This window comes from Aquila chrysaetos, chromosome 1 (assembly GCF_900496995.4).
Source record: "Aquila chrysaetos chrysaetos chromosome 1, bAquChr1.4, whole genome shotgun sequence".
NCBI lineage: Eukaryota > Metazoa > Chordata > Aves > Accipitriformes > Accipitridae > Aquila > Aquila chrysaetos.
In genome coordinates, this window is record NC_044004.1 from 29,861,945 (window position 1) to 29,883,504 (window position 21,560).

The window sequence follows — 21,560 nt, forward strand, 5'->3', positions numbered from 1 at the left end:
AAAAAATTGTCCACTTTATCTGAAATCAGAAATGCAATGACTTTAACAATAAGCTTTCTAAAACAAAACACATAAACCTGAGTTCTAGTTTGCATTTTATCTTTAATAAAAACTGTCTCAGTTTTCGTTTTGTTTGGGTTTTTTTTACAGTGAGATGTAGTAGTTTTTAGAAGGGTACCCTAAATGGTGATGTGACACTTCAGTGTTTATCATGTAACAAGTAACTTGTGAGATCACCATTATACTTCCTCCTCTTGCATGACCTTGGTGTCTATATTTCATAATAAACATTGTGATAAATGAATTTAGTCTCAAACAGGATTCCAGTCAAAGTTTACAATTTATTAAATGAATAAAGGCAAGCAAACAGCCCTGCGTGCGTCGGGAGTCTCTGCTCTACCAAGACGCACACTGTGAAAAACAACCCAGCTTCTTTTATAGTCTAACATTAGTTACATCGTGTCTTTCCAAAAGCCTCTCCACCTCCTGGTTGTACAGGTGCAGTAGTTCTCCTAGAAACTTCTCGAACTCTCCTCATTGGCTGAGGGGTCTTCTATACAATGTATCTCCGACTAAGGTCCTCACTGCTCGGGCATGAGAGCAGACATCGTGTGCAACAGGCGACACCCTGCACAGCACGAGCTGTGGCCATCAAAACCCAAGCAAGTTCACAACAGACACCTCCCCCCCCCGACAAATGCATATAACAAATTGCTTACACACTGCCACTTCAATAAACCCTCTATTCATACATACTAAAGATCACCCCATTCATAACCTCGCTTAATACTATGATAAATGCCTCAGTTCTCCCCTAGGATCTCTTGTTTAACACTGCGCAGTTAACAACAAAACCGGTTTTGGGCTGGCAAAAAAGAACTATATACATATAATCTGTTTCCTCCTGGCCTGCGATTATACGAGGACCGACAAAATGGTTACAGTGAGGGTCACATTTTATTATGCGGCCCTAGCATTGTTTATATTGACACGAATCAGATGAACACATTTCACACATGACATAAGCCATAGTTCATTTTCTTAAGTCCAGAAAGGCTTTCAACTTCCAGAAGTCTTGGCTGCTTGAAGCCCCTTTGTGTTAAAGAATTTTCAGACGTGGGTTTCTCTAGGTTTGCTTTATTAACAACTCAGAGTTGGGCCACCACCGCAGTGAATGGCACACTTCCAAAAGTTTCCAGACCTTATATACCCTTTTGCCACCCATTGTCCCAACCCAAAGTCTCTGCAATTTTCCAGCCGAAGTCTCTGTAATTTTCCAGCCGATTTTCTGTTCTCATATCGTTATCATTCATCATCTTATCTCATCCATTCTCCATTCTCATGTCTCGGTTCTTCTGAGATTGGTGGTCATAGGCAGAAGGTCTCCGGTCACCATCATCACTTATCTTCTTACACTTCAAAGGTACCTATGAATTTCTAAAAAAACTACTCAGGTTATTACATTAATTTATCTTGTTCTAAAGTTAATCACTTACTCCCATGTCTTAGGTCTAAGAGGTATGATCCTTCCTCTGTTGATTCAGCTTGACTGGATTTTAAGCCAGCCATGAAGAGGGAGTCTCATAGAACAATTAAGCAGCTCATAGATATTGTTTTATAAGCACCTGCATTCTATTAATCATATCTAAACCAATTTCTAATCATTAGTTATATGTCTAATATGAATAGTCTTAAAACAATAAGGCTTAAGGCCTAGTTCCTTTTACAATTCCCTCCTTTTGTTTTTCATCGCACTCCTGCGATCCTGTTGGTAACTCCACATTTTCTTTTCTATCTTCTGTATTATCTTAGAGCTACAACTTATACAGCATTGAAACAACACAATTACACATACTACTATGATTATAACGACGAGTACTATTACAATTAACTTTTTCACCCAAGTGGCCAAATTTGGAAACCAAGATGTTAACCAAGAAAAGGTGTCAGAAAATCCCCAGGATGTATCATCTCTTTGAATTTGTTGCATCATGGCACTAACCTCCCAAATTTTTTGGACATCTGTCATTAATTCTCCTGATCGATCAGTATACATACAGCAGCTGGTATTTAAGACAGTACAAACTCCACCTTGTGAAGCCAGAATCATGTTTAAGGCCATTCGGTTTTGGATAGTGTCGTGGTTTAACCCCAGCTAGCAACTAAGCACCACGCAGCTGCTCACTCACTCCCCTCCCACCCAGTGGGATGGGGGAGAAAATCGGGAAAAAGAAGCAAAACCCACGGGTTGAGATAAGAACGGTTTAATAGAACAGAAAAGAAGAAACTAATAATGATAAGGATAACACTAATAAAATGACAACAGCAATAATAAAAGGATCGGAATGTACAAATGATGCACAGTGCAATTGCTCACCACCTGCCCATCGACACCCAGCTAGTCCCCAGGCGGCGATTCCCCATCCCCCACTTCCCAGTTCCTATACTAGATGTGACGTCCCATGGTATGGAATACCCCGTTGGCCAGTTTGGGTCAGGTGCCCTGGCTGTGTCCTGTGCCAACTTCTTGTGCCCCTCCAGCTTTCTCGCTGGCTGGGCATGAGAAGGTGAAAAATCCTTGACATTAGTCTAAACACTACTTAGCAACAACTGAAAACATCAGTGTTATCAACATTCTTCACATACTGAACTCAAAACATAGCACCCTACCACCTACTAGGAAGACAGTTAACTATCCCAGCTGAAACTAGGACAGATAGTCATTTTTGAAAGTTCAGTTACCTCTTTCTGGAGAGTAGAAAGTCCATGTGCAGTTGAATTTGCTAATTTTTCAGTTTCCCCAGAGACATTTAAGACTGCTTTCTCTAATTCACTTACTCCCAGAGCCGGAATCAGCCATCTCACAAATGAATTAAATCCTGTTGACCTTTCAATCAAGGGATTTAGTGTTCTTCGAATTCGAGTTAAAAAGGTTCTATGCCATGTTGCACTTGAGACAGTTTTTGGATGAATTTCTAAATCTGTAGACATAACTCCTAGGGTACAAATTCCTCCCCAAATTGGAGGCAGAGCTTTGTAAGCTTTGTTTCCGCATAACCAAAAAATAGCCAAGTCCTCAGGTGCTCGCCAACTTAAATGTAATCCTGAGGTAATAGAAGTCATGTTTTGGTATTGGGTCCAATTTCCCACAAATGAGTGATTTTTGCATAAGCTTTGGTTATCAACACTTGGGGGTAATATCTCTGTACACAATGGACTTGTGAATAGCCTGAATTTGATACTTTAATTTCCCAAATTTGTTCTTCATAAGATTTAGAGAAAGTAGTGTTAAACCAGTACTTTTTCCAATTTGCACTTCTAGGAATCGGAATTCCTACTAATTGAAATCCTTGATTCACTGTTTTTGGTAGAGCAACACAAATCCAACATTCACTTAAATTTAGATTATCAGTAAAAGATTTCATCAGTGACACATGCATATTATTGGTCCAGGCATTTTCTACTTGGTGAACATCCCTAGGTTTCCGCACAAACTGTTTTGACACATTCAGAGATGACATGTTATGATATGAATGGGGATAACCCATATGATGGTGCCAGAACTTCCCCCCAAAATCAAGTCTCCATTTGATTATTACAATCCTGAATTTAAAAGTAAAACAATTGCTTGATAAATAGAATCGATGACAGCACCAGTCTCTATTATCATAAATCTTCCACATTTGATGGTCAAAGCACCATGTCCCAATTCCCCATGTTGGTTCCTGAAGGTGAATATGATATACAGGATAAGTTCTTGGAATGCCATATCCCCACCGCCGTTTAAGAAAGCCATAGTTGTTGGGTCAAGTATCCCACGAATCGTCAAATCTACTTCTAACATTGGCACAGAATTCGAGAGAATTGAGCAGTGGATAAATAGGGCCTCTCTGTGCGGTCTTCGGATAACTACCCGAAAAAATGACCTGTTCAGGCTTTCCCTGTAAGCCTGTAATTTGGCCCGAAAGTTGAGAAGAACAATCACTATATATAATAACAGTTCTATTGGTACGGGCATCTCGATAGCGCAATGCAAATTTTGTCCACAAGGTGTCACTCCAGGGTAAAATACAAACAAGTACAAAAAGGAGTAATACTTTACAATTGTCCATTACACTTCAGATTCTTTGCGGGCATGTGAGTGATGAATCCAATTTTCTTTACCCGATACCTTAACGGCATAAAAAGAAGTTAGTAAGACAGTATAAGGTCCTTCCCATTTTGGTTCAAATCTGTTCTTTCTTTTGAAATTCTTTATATAAACTTTGTCCCCTGGTTGTATATCATGAACTTGAATTTCAGGGCTTATTCCCCGATACCAATAAGCATGGTTATGCATTTGAAAGAAAGAATTTTGTAAATACAAAAGGTATTGTGTTACCTGTTCATCTCCATCCAGAAGGCTAGTTTTTGCTGGCACACACGTACCTGGAACAGCAAGTATTCTCCCAAAAAGGATCCCAGCTGGAGAAACTCCAATTTGTTGCCTCGGAGTATTTCTAATATCCCACAAAACCAAATTTAGAGCCTCAGGCCATTTCAAACCAGTTTGTTTACATACTTTCACTAACTTTTCCTTTAATGTTCTATTCATTCGTTCTACCTGTCCAGATGATTCAGGGTGATGTGGAGTATGAAGTTTATTAAAAATTCCTAAAGAATTATAAATCTGTATCAGAATAGCAGCTGTAAAATGACTCCCTCGATCTGAATCAATTACTTCAGGCACCCCATACCTTGGAATGATCTCTTTCAATAAGACTTTTACTACTGCCTTTGAGTCATTTTTCCTGGTTGGGAAAGCCTCCACCCATCCTGATAACTGATCAACAATCACTAACATGTAAGAGTACCCCATTGTTTTTGGCATATCTGCGTAATCAATTTGGAGTTTTTGAAAAGGAAAGGTGGCTGGTGGTCTTTTCACACCGGGAGGTTTAATTCGCACTGAAGCATATTGTCTGCAAAGCTTACATCCTTCACAAATTCTTTTCGCTGCTGCATAAATTCCTGGGGCTGCCCAAAGTCTCTGAATTTGGAGCACTAGGCTCTCTGGTCCCCCATGGGTCCTTTCATGATGCCACCGCGTTATCGGCAATAAATACCTTTTTGGAAGGAGAGGTTTGTTGTTCAGAATCCACTGCTCTTCTTGTCGCTGGGCTCCCAACCGAGTCCATTGCTGTTCTTCTTCCTCTGGAAGGTCTTCATACAGCTTATTCATGTCTGGGAGCTCCAATGTTATTTCATGTTGTGACAGAGACATAACCTGTCGTGCTGCTGCTCTAGCGGCTTGGTCGGCTAGAGAAATCCCTTTTGCGATCATGTCTTGTCTCTGTGAGTGTGCCTTTATATAAATCACAGATATCTCAGAGGGCAATTGGATTGCTTCTAAAAGGTCTTTGATCTGTTGTCCATGAGCAACAGTCTTTCCCGCCGAAGTCAGAAAACCCCTTTCCTTCCATAAAGTCCCCGTAGCATGGCATACACCAAAGGCATATTTAGAGTCTGTATAAATGTTAACTCTGACTCCAATTGCATACTTTGCAGCTTCAGTAAGAAGCAACTATTTCTGCCCCTTGTGTACCCAAAAGTGCAGGCAAAGATCCTGCGAGCAGTACCTGTGTTTCCGTGGTGAGGGCAAAACCGGTACATCTTCGGCCTTCTTCACAGTAAGATGAGCCGTCCATGAAGAGGTTCATATCAGGGTTATCTAAAGGATGATCTCTCAGGTCATCTCGCAGCTTGCTGGTTTCTTTTACGAGATTAGCACAATTATGGTTATCTTTTTCTTCATCAGAAGGTAAAGGCATTAAAGTTGCAGGGTTTAGAGTGTTGCACCTCTCCAATTTCAAATTATCAGCCAATAAAAGAATTATTTCATACCTATGTGCTCGTTGCGTAGACAAAGATTTCTCCGCATATTGCTTTAACAAAATTTCTACCTTGTGAGGTACACAAACAGTTAGTGGATGACCTAAAACAATTGTTCTGGTTTTCTCAACCATTTCAGCTGCAGCTGCTATTGCTCTAATACAAAAGGGAGTTCCTTTAGTCACTGGATCTAATGTAGAAGAAAAATATGCAACAGGTCTCTCATGCGGTCCTAAAGCTTGTACTAACACTCCCTTTGCAACCCCTTTTGCTTCATCACAATATAATCTAAAAGGTTTTGAATAATCAGGAGGCCCTAACGCCGGGGCAGATAAGAGTGCAGCCTTTAAAGTATAAAAGACTTTCTCCCTCTCAGTGCCCCAAGCGATTGGTTCTATTTCCTCATTTCGAGTTGCTTCATGCAAAGATTTAGCTATTTCACTGAATCCCAGGATCCAAGGATGGCAAAATCCTACCTGTCCCAAGAATCCTCTCAACTGTTTTTTCGTCACTGGTCTCGGTATTTCTTGAAGTGCTTGGACTCTTTCAGGGTCCACTTCTCGTACTCCGGGCTTTAATATAAATCCTAAATATTCTACTTGTTGTTTGCAAAACTGCAATTTAGATGGAGATGCACGGTGTCCTTTTTTAACAAGTTGAATACACAGATATTCAGTATCTCGAATACCATCATTCTCAGTTTTACTTGCCAATAACAAATCATCAACATATTGCACCAGGACAGATTTTCTTGGAAAAACTAAGTCTTGTAAATAATTTTTCAGAATCTGGGAAAAAATCGTTGGTGAACTAGTAAAGCCTTGCGGTAACCTAGTCCAAGTAAGTTGCTTCCCTTGCCAAGTGAAAGCAAAAATTGGTTGGCTTTCTTCAGCAATTGGAATACTAAAGAAAGCTCCAGTAAGATTAAGCACTGTAAAATACTGCGCCCATACTGGAATCTGGGTTAAAATCAAACTAGGGTCTGGTACCACAGGGCGTGGGGCAATTACACACTCATTTACTACTTGTAAATCTTGAACAAATCTATATTCAGGATCTCCATCCTTATCTATCCTATGTCTACTTACTGGCAAAATTGGGGTATTATAGGGACTACGACACTCTCTCAAAATCCCTTTTTCCAAAAAATGCACAATTTGTTTTTCAATGCTGGGAATGGCTTCATTTATAATCGGATATTGCCGAATTGAAGGAGTCGTCCCTCCTTTTGTTTTTATCACAACTGGTTCAGCAGATTTCAATAATCCTACTTCATCTCCTGATGTACTCCAAAGTTCTCTGGGAACTCCAGCTAATTCAGGTGGTATTTTTGAATCACTATGTTTTTGTTCTTTAAATTCAATTACTTCAGAACCCATTATAATTAATTTGATTCCTGTAGGTGCCAAAGAGATAAATGTACCAAATTCCTGCAAAAGGTCTCGTCCCAGCAGGGAAACGGGAGAGTTTGGAGAAATTACAAATCTTCCCCAAACTAATTTTCCATTCAAAACTACTGGCAGAGGAGTAGACAAATATTTTATCTCTTCCCCTACCACCCCCTGTACCATCACAGTTTCATTTGAAATCTGGGGGACTTCAAAATTTAACAATGTCGCTCCCGTATCTACTAGGAAAGTAACAAGAATACCGTTTACCTCTGCAAAAATCTGACTGCGCTCATCTACCTTGATTCCGACAGGTCCCATTGTTCCTTTTTTAGTTCCCAGAGAAGAGGAATACCATTCTTTACTGCGAATGAGGTCGTGGTGGTCTGTCAGGTGGGAATCCTCCTCGGGTTGCCACAGGTTTCAGTGGGCACTCTCTTTGTATATGTCCTAAATTTCCACAATAAAAATACTCTAAAGAGTTAGTGTATTGAGAAATAGGAGGGGCTCTATCTTGCGCCCCTCTTCCCCTAAATCTTCCCTGAGTGAATCCCCGACCTCTCATTTGTGGGTTAAAATTCTGAGTAATTGCTGCAGCTAACAATCCAATTTCTCTCTCTTTCCGTTCTCATTTTAATTTCTCCTCTTCCTGTTTTTGTTTCTCTTCAGCTCTCCCATCAAAAACAAAGGCAGCAATACTTAGAATTTTAGCTAATGTCTTACCCTGCCAGCCTGGCATATGTTTCCTAAAATATTTACTTATGTCTGGAGCAGACTGATCTACAAAAACACTAATAGCTAAAGGCTCCCGGAAATTGTCATGGGTCATGCCCCCATATTTCATCAAAGTTGCTTTCAATCGTCCCCAGTAATCACTTGGATGTTCATTAGGTTTCTGCCTACATTCTAAATCCTTTTTCCAATTAGTTACTCTCTCACTAGCTTGGCGAACTGCTTCTATTAATTGTTGAATGGCAGCTTGATGAGCCCTAGCTCATTCTGTGGTTGTAAGATTCCATTGTGGATCTTGTTCAGGCCATGGGTTTAACCATGAGCAATTTCTCTATCCTTTTGGAAAATCTTTTCTCTTTCCTCTGGCTGAAATAGTTCTCGCAGCAGAGTCCTCATATCATTCCAATTGGGGGTATAATCAGTGACAATTCCCGATAACAATTGAGCACATTTTTCAGCATCATCAAGCAGCCGAGACATCTTTGATTGCCACGCTACTAAATCACCTTGCTTCCAAGGTTCATGCCTCATTATTGCAGTTACTGGAGAAACTTCAGCAGGTGCACCTGGTCCTGCTCTCGGGTTTGGGATGTAATCCAAACACATTGGATACATGCCAGCACCTTTTGAGGAAAGCTCAGTTTCCTCAGCCTCAGGGGCCAAGGGAAGTAAACTTTTCCTCATTTTCAACAAGGGAGTTTTTCTCCTTTGTTGTGCCCAATTATAAGAAATATACCAATAATCAATATCTTGACTTCCAGAATCTTCCAAAATCATTCTCAAAAATTTTGCTTATGGGGTTTAAACGTTCCCTTAGGAGGCCACTCATCCATTGGCCCTCCCCCTCTATTTCTCGTCGGGAATGGCCATTCCTCTTGGCACAATTTTATCAATTTCTTTTTTTGCAATGCCTGTGCCAAGGGTATCTTTTTCCAATTTTCCAAAACCTCAGCAAGGGGCATCCCCCTTTCAACGCTGGGTGCTAACCCCATTTTCCTTAACTAATTTTTGCAAGTTTAAACACAAGAGTTTCCCAGGATAACTTTTGTCTGGAACTACCCATGCCCAAGTCTCTTAGGTGAACTCACCCGATTAGCCAGCAATTGAGTATTGGTAACGGGTTTGTCCAGAGAAATATCCAGTTGCTCTCTTTCTCTCTTGTGTCCTAGAGTCCCATCTGGGTCACCAATTCTGTGTTAAAGAATTTTCAGACGTGGGTTTCTCTAGGTTTGCTTTATTAACAACTCAGAGTTGGGCCACCACCGCAGTGAATGGCACACTTCCAAAAGTTTCCAGACCTTATATACCCTTTTGCCACCCATTGTCCCAACCCAAAGTCTCTGCAATTTTCCAGCCGAAGTCTCTGTAATTTTCCAGCCGATTTTCTGTTCTCATATCGTTATCATTCATCATCTTATCTCATCCATTCTCCATTCTCATGTCTCGGTTCTTCTGAGATTGGTGGTCATAGGCAGAAGGTCTCCGGTCACCATCATCACTTATCTTCTTACACTTCAAAGGTACCTATGAATTTCTAAAAAAACTACTCAGGTTATTACATTAATTTATCTTGTTCTAAAGTTAATCACTTACTCCCATGTCTTAGGTCTAAGAGGTATGATCCTTCCTCTGTTGATTCAGCTTGACTGGATTTTAAGCCAGCCATGAAGAGGGAGTCTCATAGAACAATTAAGCAGCTCATAGATATTGTTTTATAAGCACCTGCATTCTATTAATCATATCTAAACCAATTTCTAATCATTAGTTATATGTCTAATATGAATAGTCTTAAAACAGTAAGGCTTAAGGCCTAGTTCCTTTTACACTTTGCCCAGAGTACTCTCTCACTCTTGCCAGCCAAACCAGACCATTGGGCTTTGCTGCTGCAAAATGTGCTCTTCACATGGAGGTTTGGCAAGAGTGATGTCCTAAAACAGCTCTTAAAAGTGTAACTAGTATCTCCTGTGATCTAAGGAGTAGTCTTGAAATCACACATAAAAACTATTTAACAGACACTGGCTACGTGCCATTCTGAAAAATACAATACACATGAAAATCCCATGTTGGGCAAGTCCCTAATAACCACTAATTTCCTAGCTGGTTCCCCTTAAACTGGTCATAAAATGAAAGAGCGCTGGAATGACAATTTCCTCACGGGGCATATGTGTGCCCAAGGATAGTGGTTGCTTAGATTCTTGCACCTTCCTGTGCCAAAGTGCCTATTAAAAATCAGGTTAGACTTCTTTCTAATTTTAGCTTAAAGGTAAAGTTGGTTATCACAGTTGAGTACATTCCTCAAACACTCTTTAAGATTCACCTGAAAGTACTTCAGAGCTATAAAAGTGGAGAGAAGTTGATAGACAGAAACCAATAAATGTTAGCGCTTCAGAATAATAAACACAAAGCAAAAGAAAGATCCTTACCCTTCCCAGAACAAAACCAACCTTACACATCAAAGAAAGAAACAAGAGATACCAAAAAGAAAACAACCAATATGGAGTCAAATGCTTGGCTGAGGAATTTTCTGTTGTCAGAGTAGAAGGAGGTCAAGGACCAGAGACTTCACAAACTCGGGGAAGGTTTACAGGCTCTGGCTGCTTGTCTGAAGAACCTTTTAGAAAACGCTGCAGGGTTGCCAGGATCCTGAGGTTCACCACGTTCACCAAAGGCAAAGCCTTCCCAGTGTGTGTATTTAACAGAAACACTCCATGTATGCATACAGCACACGAGAGAAGGACGAACTATTACCAAGTATGATAAATATGGTTTGTCTGTCCATTATAAAATCACAAAGACTGTTAATTGCTTAAAAGTTCCCTGAGAAACAAAGACCTGGAGTAATGGAAGCACAGTGCGGTTACAAAAATGTATCAGTAATAAAAACATTTAGAGCATGGAAAACCACATAGAATTACACTGTAGGGCATTGCTGTCATGCTAGTGGGAGCAGGAGTTAAGGGTGAATGAAAAGACATCAAAAATCACAGCAGGAAGTAGTCAACATACTTCTGAGTAAAACATTAAACTATCCTCACTATGTACAAGAAATCATATGATAGTTTTCTATGTCCTGGCTGATTCTTGGATGTACTTATTTCTATTTTACACTTGGTTTGGCCTATCTTTTAGTAGAAATGAATGGCTGACAGTTATCAGATGTTCAAGGTTTAGGATTTCCACTTTCAGCGTGAAGAAGCCAGTAAAATGGCCACAGAGTTTTCTCTTCTCTTAGGCTGCACAGCTATATGCGTAATTTCTTTTCTATAGTAAAGACCTGCAACACTAGCTGACTTCACCAGGGTTATAGGTGCTTAGATCCTGTAATCAGACTTGATCCTACCTGCCATTTCTAATACATATTGAAATCAATCAAGACCTATTATACAGAGTACATTACTGGAATTACTCTGAGGCAATGTTCATGCCATGTCCCACAGAACATTTTATTGAAAAAGGTCTTTAGCGAGTCTCAGTATTTATTAGTCCTGTCTTTTAGGGCTAATTTACAAGAAATGAGGTTACACTTCAGCCCAAGTGTAACAAAATGAACAGTATTTTGTAGCCAGCATACTGTAATCTTGAGAAAATTACAACCAAATTAATGTTGAGTATGAATATGCATGTAGAGTTTTGCATAACAGGTATAAAGGTAATGATTAAGAAGCTTTACACTGTTGTGCAAACAGAATAGGCATCTAATGACCTGCAAGTCTTTGTATTTCCACTGCAACTGTGGCAGATGCCAAACTGTAAACTCACCCATCCCAGCTTTTTTCCAGAGTTGCTTTCTTAATCCTAATTTGTGTTTGTACTTTTACACTTTTTTTCCTCTACTTCTCTGGCACTTCCTTCTGCTTCTTAATCATGCCCATTCAGGCACATCTCTACTGGGCAATACGCAAGGACAACTTCTCCCAGATGTCTGACAGTTCTTTTAAATTCCATGAGTTTACTCTGGGTTTCAAAACATGCTTGTTTTATAGTTTGAACCCAAATAAAGCATTGTTTTTTACAATCACTAGCTTTAGAGAGGTTTACCCCTGTCAATACTAAACTAATTGTGGCGCTGTAATTTATTTTCTGTTAAATTTGGATAATTTTTTATGTCTGCCTTAGGTTAAGGGTATATTAAATACTATTCTAAGATGAAGACGCTCCTTCTTCTGTGAGTGGAAACTCCTGTTGTAGTACGCTATCTTGGTTTTGCTGGTTTGCCATAATTGTATTCTTGTATAGATCAAATGCTATTGCTTTATTTTTTTATCAGGTACACCTGTGGCACCCCCAAGAATAAAACAATACAGTGAAAGGCATTCCTACACATATATGTGTAATGAAGCACCTTGTAAGCATTGACTTTTGTATTTAAGACATGTCTGTTTTCATTTCAAAACACGTTACACCTGAAAACTCCCTCCTCTTTTGCTCTGATTCTTATCTGCGTGTCAACTCTATGGAGAGAACTGGGATGTAACTGTTATATTTGAAGCCAAACTTAGCAGTTACTAAGAATCTCAGAGAGAATACCCAGAATACAATGGCTAAATTCGTCAGGAATTGCATTATTTTCATTGCATTATGAGTTTAATGGAAGCCACACAAGCACATCAGATTCATGATTCCAGTTTAGTTTTACTGGAACTCCACCTCTGAACTGTGAAGCTAGATACTGTAATTACAAAAAGTGTTGCAAAAGTGTTTCAAATATTTATTGGCCGAATACATCCTGTGAGCCTCACGCTCCTGCTACGCAGCTACAAAAGCAGCCACGTTCTGGGTTTACCCTGGCCAAGGATCTCATCTTACAAGTTCCATTTGCGTCACGCCACAGCAAGATGAAGTGGTGTCATCACTTGCATAATCCTAAACCAGCAATAAGTGAACTTGGTGACTATTCTGGTATGACTTCTCTTAAATGAAGAAAAAGAAAGATGCCTTTAGTGACATGGAACTTGGAGAAAAGAGAAAGAAGGTCACCAAACCTATGAGTCTCATTCTTCCTTCCCTAGAGAGGTCGACTTTTCCATCCATATGCTTCAATTCTTTTGTGGACATTTGAAACATATGTAAGTTTTCAAATAACAGCCAAAATTCAACAAAAATTTTGTAGCTAACCAAACCCCATTATACTGCAGGGTAAATTTATTACTTGATTGTGAGACTACTGGGACAAACTTTAGTTTAGTACTGTGCCCTCAAAAATGTTTTGACAGGAATTTATTGCTAGTAATAGGTCATATAGGTGTCAAGTGTTTATAGTTTACTCCTATGGATTTGGAGTTTCACAGGCAAGGGAAAGAAAATGCGCATCATAAGATTTATTTAGAATGGGACAGTAGCTTTAACATAAATGAGAAGATAGAGCTGGCAGTTTCATAGGGTACCGTATGAAGGTTAATAAAACTTAAGAAGATGACGTATTCCAACAGCAAAAGGACTTTTTAGTTCTTAGTTACAAATTTACCTTTCATGCCAAAACCGAAATTCTAAAATTCAGATTCTGCTTATGTAATCCTTTTGCCAGAACGTGGCAGCTGTGATCATGGCTGGGTTGCTTTAACTCAGGGTTTCTTCTAAAATTAACAAACATAGTGGCTTAAGCCTCAAGCCATGAATCTCAGCAAACTAAACACTTCTTTTGGTGCTTTTTGCAGACAGGATTGCTTATCAGAAGTCCCTACTCTGCTATAAAACAACACACATTTCATTAAGATGAGCACAGCACTAACCTGGACGCATGCCTCCGAGTCCCATGTAATAACAATTTATCAACCATTTATTTATATACAACCAGAAAGCGGGTCAGCTCCTCTTTTCCCCATCAGCTTGTGGGAGGACAACCTTTTGTGTCTCTTTTCCTGACTTGCTGGTGTGACTATCCAGTAGACAAACGCTCCTTTGGTAAGGCAGCAGTGAGGGGACGAGACCCACTCACCATTCCTTGGTGCAGGGCCGTGAAGAATAAACTCTGGCCATACAGGCCGACCTCCATGAAGAAACACCTGCCTGGTTGAACCGAACATCTCTTCACTGTCACCTCCCACCGCGCCATCCTCTCTTAGCCACGGTGCCATCTCAGTGTGGGCTGTGCCACCGCCAGCACCTCTGCCACCGCACAGCCACCGGGTCCGTGGGGCTTCGCTAGGGCTCAGCCTGCTCCGCAGCCACCCGGGCAGGGGGTCGCTCCTCTCCCTCACCGCCCAAAGCGCGGGAACGAACGGGAAACTCGGCCCTCGGCAGCCAGAGGCCTCAGGGAGCCGCCATTTCTGTCAGCGACGGCGCGCAGGCCGAGGCCGGTGGGTCGAACGGCGGCGGCCCGGAGACGTCCCTCGCACGGTCCCCCAGGCCCCTCTCTCGCAGGTTTCCTCCCCGCCCCTCCTCGCGGCCGCCCCAGGGCCCCGGGGAAGCGGCTCCCCGCTGCCGCCCCCTCACGGCCCGGCCCGGGCGCTGGGCGCGGAGCCTACGGCGCTCCGCCAGGCGGCGCTGTAGCGCCGGCCCGCCCGCGGCCGCGTGCCGGGCGGGCTCCGCGAAGCGGGAGGAGCGGCGGCGCCGCGCCCTGCCGGGCAGTCGGGACTCGGCTCCGGGCGAGAGGGGCGAAGCCCCCGCCGAGCGAGGCGATGGTCCCTCTGTGGAAGGCCGTTGTCTCGGAGAGCCTCCTGGGTAGGTGGCGGCGGTGCCGGCCGGCGGGGCTGGGGGCGCGAGGCTGTGAGGGGCCGCGAGGCTGTGAGGGGCCGCGGCGGTCCGGTCCGGTCCGGTCCGGGAGGCGGTTAACGGCACCGGCCGGCCTTGTCTCTTGTCTCAGGCTAGGACTTACTGCGTGCTCTCAGCGGAGCGCTTGTGCAGGTGTGCGGAGCGGGCGCGGAGCTGTGCCGCGCTGCCCTGAGCACGGCGCGGCGCCGAGGGCGGTCACCAGAGCCCGGTACCCGCGGGGCTGCGGGCTCGGGTGCCCGGTGTTCTCCTGCAACGCACACGCGTAGAAAATCGTAGCGCAGTGCTACTGTGCCTCGGTAAGGTGTCTTCAGGGGAGAGCGGCGCGCTGATGTCCTGGAATAATTTGTTTAGCCACCGGTCCGTCCTCGGGGAGCCCAGAGGCTGTGGGTGGACTACTTACTTTAGCCAGCGTTGTTCCCCTCTGAACGCTCACCCTTTCCTAGACTGAGCGCTCCGTCACTGAAGATCAAAGTAGGAGCTGCTTTCTGAGTGGGGGAAGAGCTGTTTTCTTCTCATTGTTCTGTTTCCTGGGAAAATGTGTTTATTTAACTTGAAATAGCAAGAATTTCTTCACAGAAAGTGGCTATTGTTACTTGAACTACTTTCAAATACATTTGATATTCTGCGTTTGGAAGTATAAAATGGTATATTTTTAAGTAATCTCCAGGAAACTGTGCTGTTGAAAATATGCAATAGTTTTTTTTTTTTTTTCTTTTTTTTTAGGCTACATTTCTTGGTCTCTTTATCATGCACTGCCACCGATGATCTATTACTTCCCCCTTCAGACGCTGGCACTCACGGGTCTAGAAGTTTTTGCTGTTGCCTTCTTTTCTCCAATATTCTTGATAATTGGCCCTTTTTGGAGGTTGGCTAACAATAGGTACATCCTAGCCCTTCTGAGACTGACTATGGTTGGTAAGTATGCACTGTAGTGAGTTATGGATTCCATCTTGGTATCAAGGCATAAGAATAAACATTCCAAATTGCCTCAAAATTCAGATGATTCTGAAAAGAGACAGGAATAAGAAGTTCTTGTTCTCCCAAGCACATGCTTTTCTTTCCCTCAAGCATTTAGACTTTGTCAGAGGAATATTGTTTACATCCATTGTGTTGGTTTTTAGACCAGCACTGCATAATTAAAGACAAATCTCATTTCACTTTTATTTCTAGAAGCTTTTAAGTTAGTGCAAGTCATGCCCAGTAGGAAGAATTTTTTGAGTATTGCACAGAGATTGGCAGAGCAGGTGTTTTTTGTATAGCAGTTCTGTGTCTGTGACAATGGGTAGGGACGAGACATTACAGAACAGCTTGGGACTATTATAAAAGCAGTCTGCTGTGAGGGAAATGTAGGCAGTTTTTTCTTTTAAGAATTTTTTTTTTTTTATTAAATCTATCTAGATGCCTGTAGCATATTGATGGGGTTATAGTCTCATCCTAAATGTGAGATGGCTCTCATTGTCAGCTGCAGAGGAAGAAAGTTTGATTTTAAATTCAAGATAAAGCTGCCTCACTACCCACCCCATATGCTCCTTCCTCAACCACGATTTGCTGGGATTCCCTCTTTGGACTTCAGCTAACTGGTGCAAGTCTTACCTCTTGTTGATTTTCTGAAAGTTTGTTGGGAGAAGGTTTGACAGCTACAGCCACATTCAGAAGCAAGTTACTGCTAATGAGTTTGCAACACCTGGATGAACTCGGAAGAGACCAGGGTATCCATCCTCTGTAGAGGGAAAATGCTGCTGCTAAGTGATGTGTTTCAGAAGCAGCAGTTCTGGCTCCTCATTTATCAAAACAAGATGATAATCAGAGAATCACTTTCCATACAGTTTTCCTCTTACTGCTAGAAGACAGAACAGGATCATCTTATTTACTTTCCCTGCACAATTTTTAAAAAAAAGAATTCTTTATCTCTAGAAAGATACTAGAACCGAACAGTTTGTTGGCATTGTCAGTTTAGATGAAGAATAGTTTTACCGTGTTCTTTTCTTTTTCTACTCTTTCCATCATATCCATCCTAATACTTTTTTGTTGTTTGTTCACTGAAAAGCTTATTAAAAAAAGAATCTTCTGCTTCAGCTTCCTGCAGCGGTGCTCAGTGTATTGCTTTCTACAAGATCTGCTAATTTAGAAACTAGTAATGAGTGTAAGCATTTCAGATTGCACCTTGCCTTCCTTCAGATATCACAGTAACACAAAATTTGCCATGTTTATTTTAGTACTTTAGATCATCTTGCTGTGTTTACTAGTTCACTTTACCAAAAGAGATGGAAATCGCTTAAATGTGTGTAATTTTTGTTCTGTTAAGTAAAGAGCAGTGACAGGCCTGTAATGGTGTGTAAAGTCCATTAGTTTATGCCTGTTTGCTTCACCTGCATTGCAAGCTCCTGAAGATATTAACTACAAACAAAAAGCTAGCACCTTTAGTAGTAACCTAGGGAAAGGATGTGTTAATGGAGGTGGTCAGAGAAGGACTCGGAGCATGGGGAGGCTGAAGCTGTATGCATCCTCAGCCTGGGCTAACCTGAGCGTTGCTATATGCATATATTATCTCACCTTCGATCCTGCCTGCACAGGAACTGTTCCCTCAGTGACCATATCCCCCTGCTGTTTCCATCTCCCAAACACCCTTAATATTGTCCACCCCTTGGCAAGTCTACACCGTATTCTCTCCCAGCTCTGCTGTACTTACTCTGTATTCTCCTTACCTGTTGCCCTACAGTAAGCATTAGCATTTGAGGATGATGTAAGAGTATGTTCCTCACCCTCTTTGTCTCTAGCACGGAATTTAGCAGCCAAAGGTACCTCTACTTGCCTCCCTACTGCATATTCTCAAGTTATCCAGATGCCATTGCACAGGCAGCACTGGGTTTTAGGACTTTCCATATATATCTTTTCACTTGGTTCTCATCACTTCATTCTGTCTTTTAAATTATTTCTGCCTTGTCATACTGCGCTGCTGTTTCTCCTGTTCCTCAGTTCTTCCTGCTTTCTTTCCTTCTTCATACCTAGACACTTCTTCCTTCTTTCTCTTTTTGATCTTTTTCTCTTCTCAGAAAGGCCATGGCCTTTCTCTGGGGCTTGTTGAACAAAATCAGGCAGAACAATCTACCCCATGCATGCTCCACCCCATTCCACTGGAAATACTCAGTCTTCAGTTTCACAATCAAAAAATCTGGAAATTCTTCATGCTTAGCTAAAACCAGAATATTTAGGGGGTTGGGTTTTTTTTGCTGTTGATGGAAAAGGCTCTTCCATTATTCATCATCATCTTTCTTTTTGCCTTTTCAGGAAGCTTTATTTTCTCCAAAACTTCTGTTTTAATTTCTGTATCCTTTCATACTACTTGATTTTGTGTTCTATTTAAAAAAAAAACAAACAAGCCAACAATGAAATACCCATGTGGTAGTGCCTATCTGAATCTATGTCTTCAGACAACACACAGTAAATTTGCGTGTTTGGTTAGATATATTTATGTTTTGGGTGCACTTGCTCAGCAACAAAAGGTGTGTCTAGTGTAAGCAGGCAAACCCACGCTAGCTTTAATCTGCGTAGCACAAGTGATGAAAGATTTGAAGAGGCAGAATTGTGGATTTCAGCACAATTTAGTGACAGAAATCTGTGTGCTTTGTACATGCAACCTCTGCTAAAGTCCATACAAGTACATCTTCACTACACATTGATTTAATTTTACTGTCTTTGCTCTAAGCTTTACATCTTTTACTCTGAGCAGAATGAGCAAATAGACAGTTGGAGGACTCCTAGCATGTGTTGCCAGAATCAGCAGCTCCATTTCTGGCCTTCCTTGCTTAACGTCTCTTCAAGTTTGACTCCTGCTCACTTAGCAAATGGCTGGTAGCAAAATGATGTTGCTTTTCCTGCTGTTTGTCACTGGTCCTGAGCCAGAATTTGCCACACTGACTGAAGTTACGAGGATGTGTGTGTGTGATCCGTAGTCACTTGAATTGCAAACCTGCTAGCAGAGTTCAAAACTGCTGATAAATGTGAGGTCACTGTGTCATGGGAAATGGTGGAGATGCACGTGCACCGTCTCTTTCGGTGACTGGGAGAGTGACAGTTTCCAGTAACAAGATGATGCAGGCTGCTAATGACCACTCTGAGACCATATACTGGGCCAGAGAAAGCCTTGTTCACGTCTGCTAAGGCAATTGCCTACTAATTCTTGTGCAAGATATGGTGACTGCTCCTCTCCAGAAAGGGTATGGCTTTTGCCACAGTGCACTTACATAACGCAAAAGCCATAAAAGTAAGTGCACTGTGGCAAAAGCCATATCCTTTTTAGAAAGAAGCAGTCACCATACATGAAGTTTTATGACTTTTGATTTATTTAAGTGCACTGTTCAGGAATATCTGTATGCTTAGATATTTTATCCGTATGTCCTATTTATGGAATCAATGGCTATAAATACTTAAATTAAGGGAATCGCTGCAGTCTTGGATAATTGGTTCATGTTATTTTTTTTCCTGAAAATGGCAACTGCTATAATATCATATATACCCAGTTTCTATCCATACCTACATTTCTATATGTTTTTAAACAAACCAAAATGTCGTGTGTTTTCAGATGAATGATGTAGCCACCCAAATTACAGACAAGATTGAACTAATGCACAGGAAATCCTTATTACCTGATCTCTATTGCCCATTAAAGCAATCTCTGTATCTGTGTGTTTGTTTGTAGGAAGCTTAGCATCATACCAGGCACCAAATGCTTCAGTTAGACTATTCATCTTGGCTGCAGGTGTTTCTTCCTCATTGCTGGTTCAAACGGTAACATGGTGGTCAGGAAACAGTTTACAAAGGTATTTTCTTATACTGATGGGATTGTAACTGACATTTCTTTATATTAAAAGGTGTTTTCTTCCCCCCGGCCCCGAGAAGTTAAGATTTTTCTTTTTTTTTCTCAAATGCATCACAATTTCGAAAAATGATTCTTACAGGTTCATCAGGATATGGGGCTTCATGCTAGGCAAGATAATGCTCCTTGTTCTTCGCATCTGGTATACATCACTAAACCCAGTCTGGAGCTCCCAAGCTGCCAATACTGTCATACTGATAATTGGTTTTATAGCAGCAGCGGAGCGAATTTATTCAGGTAAGCATATTACAGCAAAAATGGCAGTTATGAAAACATCCTAAAGTATACCTATCTGTGTGTCACTGGGTTTTGATTCTTTGTTTTTTTCCCCCCAGTACAGTCTGTTTTTAGACCTGATGCGTGAGCATCGCAGACTTTAGAAACCATGGGGTACTTCCATCTGCTCATAACACGGCAGAATCAATATCACAATGCATACAAGCTGTAGTAAGTTGGTGTTGGAGCTAACAACTAATTGCAGTATCGATAATGGGACAGTAACGCAAACAAAGGCATAACCTAGACCAATAAAACCAGAATGGGTTGTCCTTATTCCAACATGAAACATCTGTGGTATTCTGTTATTTTCTTAATTCAGTCTGCTCTTTGAGTTTCTCTGCCAGTGCATGTCGTTTGACAGAGAAGGGAAGACAGGACAAAGCTGGAGAACAGCTGATGTGGCAAAATAAACAGAAAGAATTGGAAGAGTGGACAAGTTGTCCTGGTCAAAATTTGCCTGAGTTCTTGGAGCGTCTGGACAGAGTACACACAGCAGTGGGGGCTGGCATAGGCTAAGCAGACTTGAAAGCTGTGAAGGTAATATTGCCAAGGACGACAGTGAGGTTGAGTTGGTTAGTTAGGTTGGTTAGTTAAGGCAGCTCATGTTAAATCCTCAGAAGTTCCTTCCTTCTCAGTATAACCTGAATGAATTAATTGAAAGATAAGACCTTATCTGTGTGTAAGTGGGTATAAATTGGCATTGTGTATTGTATGTAGACTTGTGTTACATGACATAAAGTAAGCCTGAGCTTTCATCATAATTTAGAAAGGGAATCTACTGCAGGAGATTAGGCCGGGAATCTGTCTTCTTCCGAGGTGACAAAGCAATATGTCTGTGCAATTAAAGGCGCTGCTTTCTCCTTAGATGAGAGAGGATCTAAAGTGCATGGAAAAAGGAGAAGAGAAAGAAGGGAGTTTATTTCTGGTGTCTTTGGAAGTGTCAGGTTTTGTTCTTATCAGAGTTTAGAGTTTCAGAGAACAGAATCCTCTGAAAACATTCTAATAAATTTTCTGCTGATTTTCAAAGCCAATTATTTAAATTCCAGTAGTATGAAGAATAATCATATGGGCAGGTTGTCATTTTTGTGCACTTAAGGTGAGTAGCTTTTCCTGACAGGCCTAGGGAATGTTACTAGCGATTTTTTTGTCTTATCAATTTCCATGAATGATAAGATAAGTTAGCTTTTGTCTCTGAGCCAGTAATTTATTCTGGTAATTTTGTGATCTTGGCTATTTCTTCTTCTCACTAACCCTTTCTAATAGGATTTGACAGTTTGCTCAGCTATATTTCTATTCTTATTCCAGGTGGAGACAAGAGGAAACAAGAAGCAAACAAAACTGGTAATGCAATTAGAGAGACTGTTTCCCACCCTCACTGGCTTTTGTCAGGGATTGCTTTTGGCAGCCTCATGTTTCTCACCCTGTGGATATTTGGGGAGGTCTCGTTAATTTCTAGATGGGCAGTAAGTGGACATCCACATACAGGTCCAGATCCTAATCCATATGGGTAAGTGTTTTTTTATTATTATTATTATTATTTAAACAAAACAGTAATCAAATGCCAGCGCTGTAGTGGGTTACAAATTAAAACTCAACCAGACAATGGTATAAGAACTTACATAGAATAAAGTGGGTACAAGGTACTTCACACAGAGGACTTGTGGATTCATTCTTGCTTTCAGGTACTTCTGAGCATTGTGTCT

The 21,560-nt window shown here is 41.4% G+C and overlaps 2 protein-coding genes and 1 long non-coding RNA gene across 5 annotated transcripts in view; 1 reads left to right on the top strand and 2 right to left on the bottom strand.

Annotated features, from left to right (window-relative positions):
* Positions 1-1,050: 1,050 nt before the first annotated feature.
* Positions 1,051-3,187, bottom strand: ERVMER34-1 (endogenous retrovirus group MER34 member 1, envelope). Its single transcript, XM_030016840.2, has 2 exons — positions 2,717-3,187; positions 1,051-2,132 (listed from the first exon to the last, which is right to left on the bottom strand). Exons 1-2 carry the CDS (start codon positions 3,121-3,123, stop codon positions 1,724-1,726), a joined length of 816 nt encoding a protein of 271 aa, XP_029872700.2. The 5' UTR covers positions 3,124-3,187; the 3' UTR covers positions 1,051-1,723.
* A 5,899-nt stretch (positions 3,188-9,086) lies between these two features.
* LOC121233385 lies at positions 9,087-9,816 on the bottom strand. The gene is made up of 2 exons (XR_005932691.1): positions 9,299-9,816; positions 9,087-9,182 (listed from the first exon to the last, which is right to left on the bottom strand). It is a non-coding gene; the product is annotated as an uncharacterized LOC121233385 (long non-coding RNA).
* Positions 9,817-14,515: 4,699 nt separating this feature from the next.
* Positions 14,516-21,560, top strand: part of CWH43 (cell wall biogenesis 43 C-terminal homolog) — a 29,517-nt gene continuing 22,472 nt past the window's right edge. For 2 of the 3 annotated variants that reach the window (XM_030025981.1, XM_030025973.1), the window contains exons 1-5: positions 14,516-14,651; positions 15,426-15,617; positions 19,402-19,522; positions 19,661-19,815; positions 21,163-21,364. In XM_030025981.1, the coding sequence (XP_029881841.1) occupies positions 14,609-14,651; positions 15,426-15,617; positions 19,402-19,522; positions 19,661-19,815; positions 21,163-21,364 (713 nt within the window). In that variant the 5' untranslated portion in view covers positions 14,516-14,608. The remainder of the gene's footprint in view (positions 14,652-15,425; positions 15,618-19,401; positions 19,523-19,660; positions 19,816-21,162; positions 21,365-21,560) is intronic. The other variant, XM_030025988.1, reaches the window with a different exon arrangement.

Coding starts and splice junctions, on each gene's coding strand:
- ERVMER34-1 (XM_030016840.2), bottom strand. CDS start 3,123: ATGACTTCTATTACCTCAGGATTACATTTAAGTTGGCGAGCACCTGAG. Junction 2,133..2,716: donor GAACTTTCAAAAATGACTAT/CTGTCCTAGTTT, acceptor CCACGACACTAT/CCAAAACCGAATGGCCTTAA.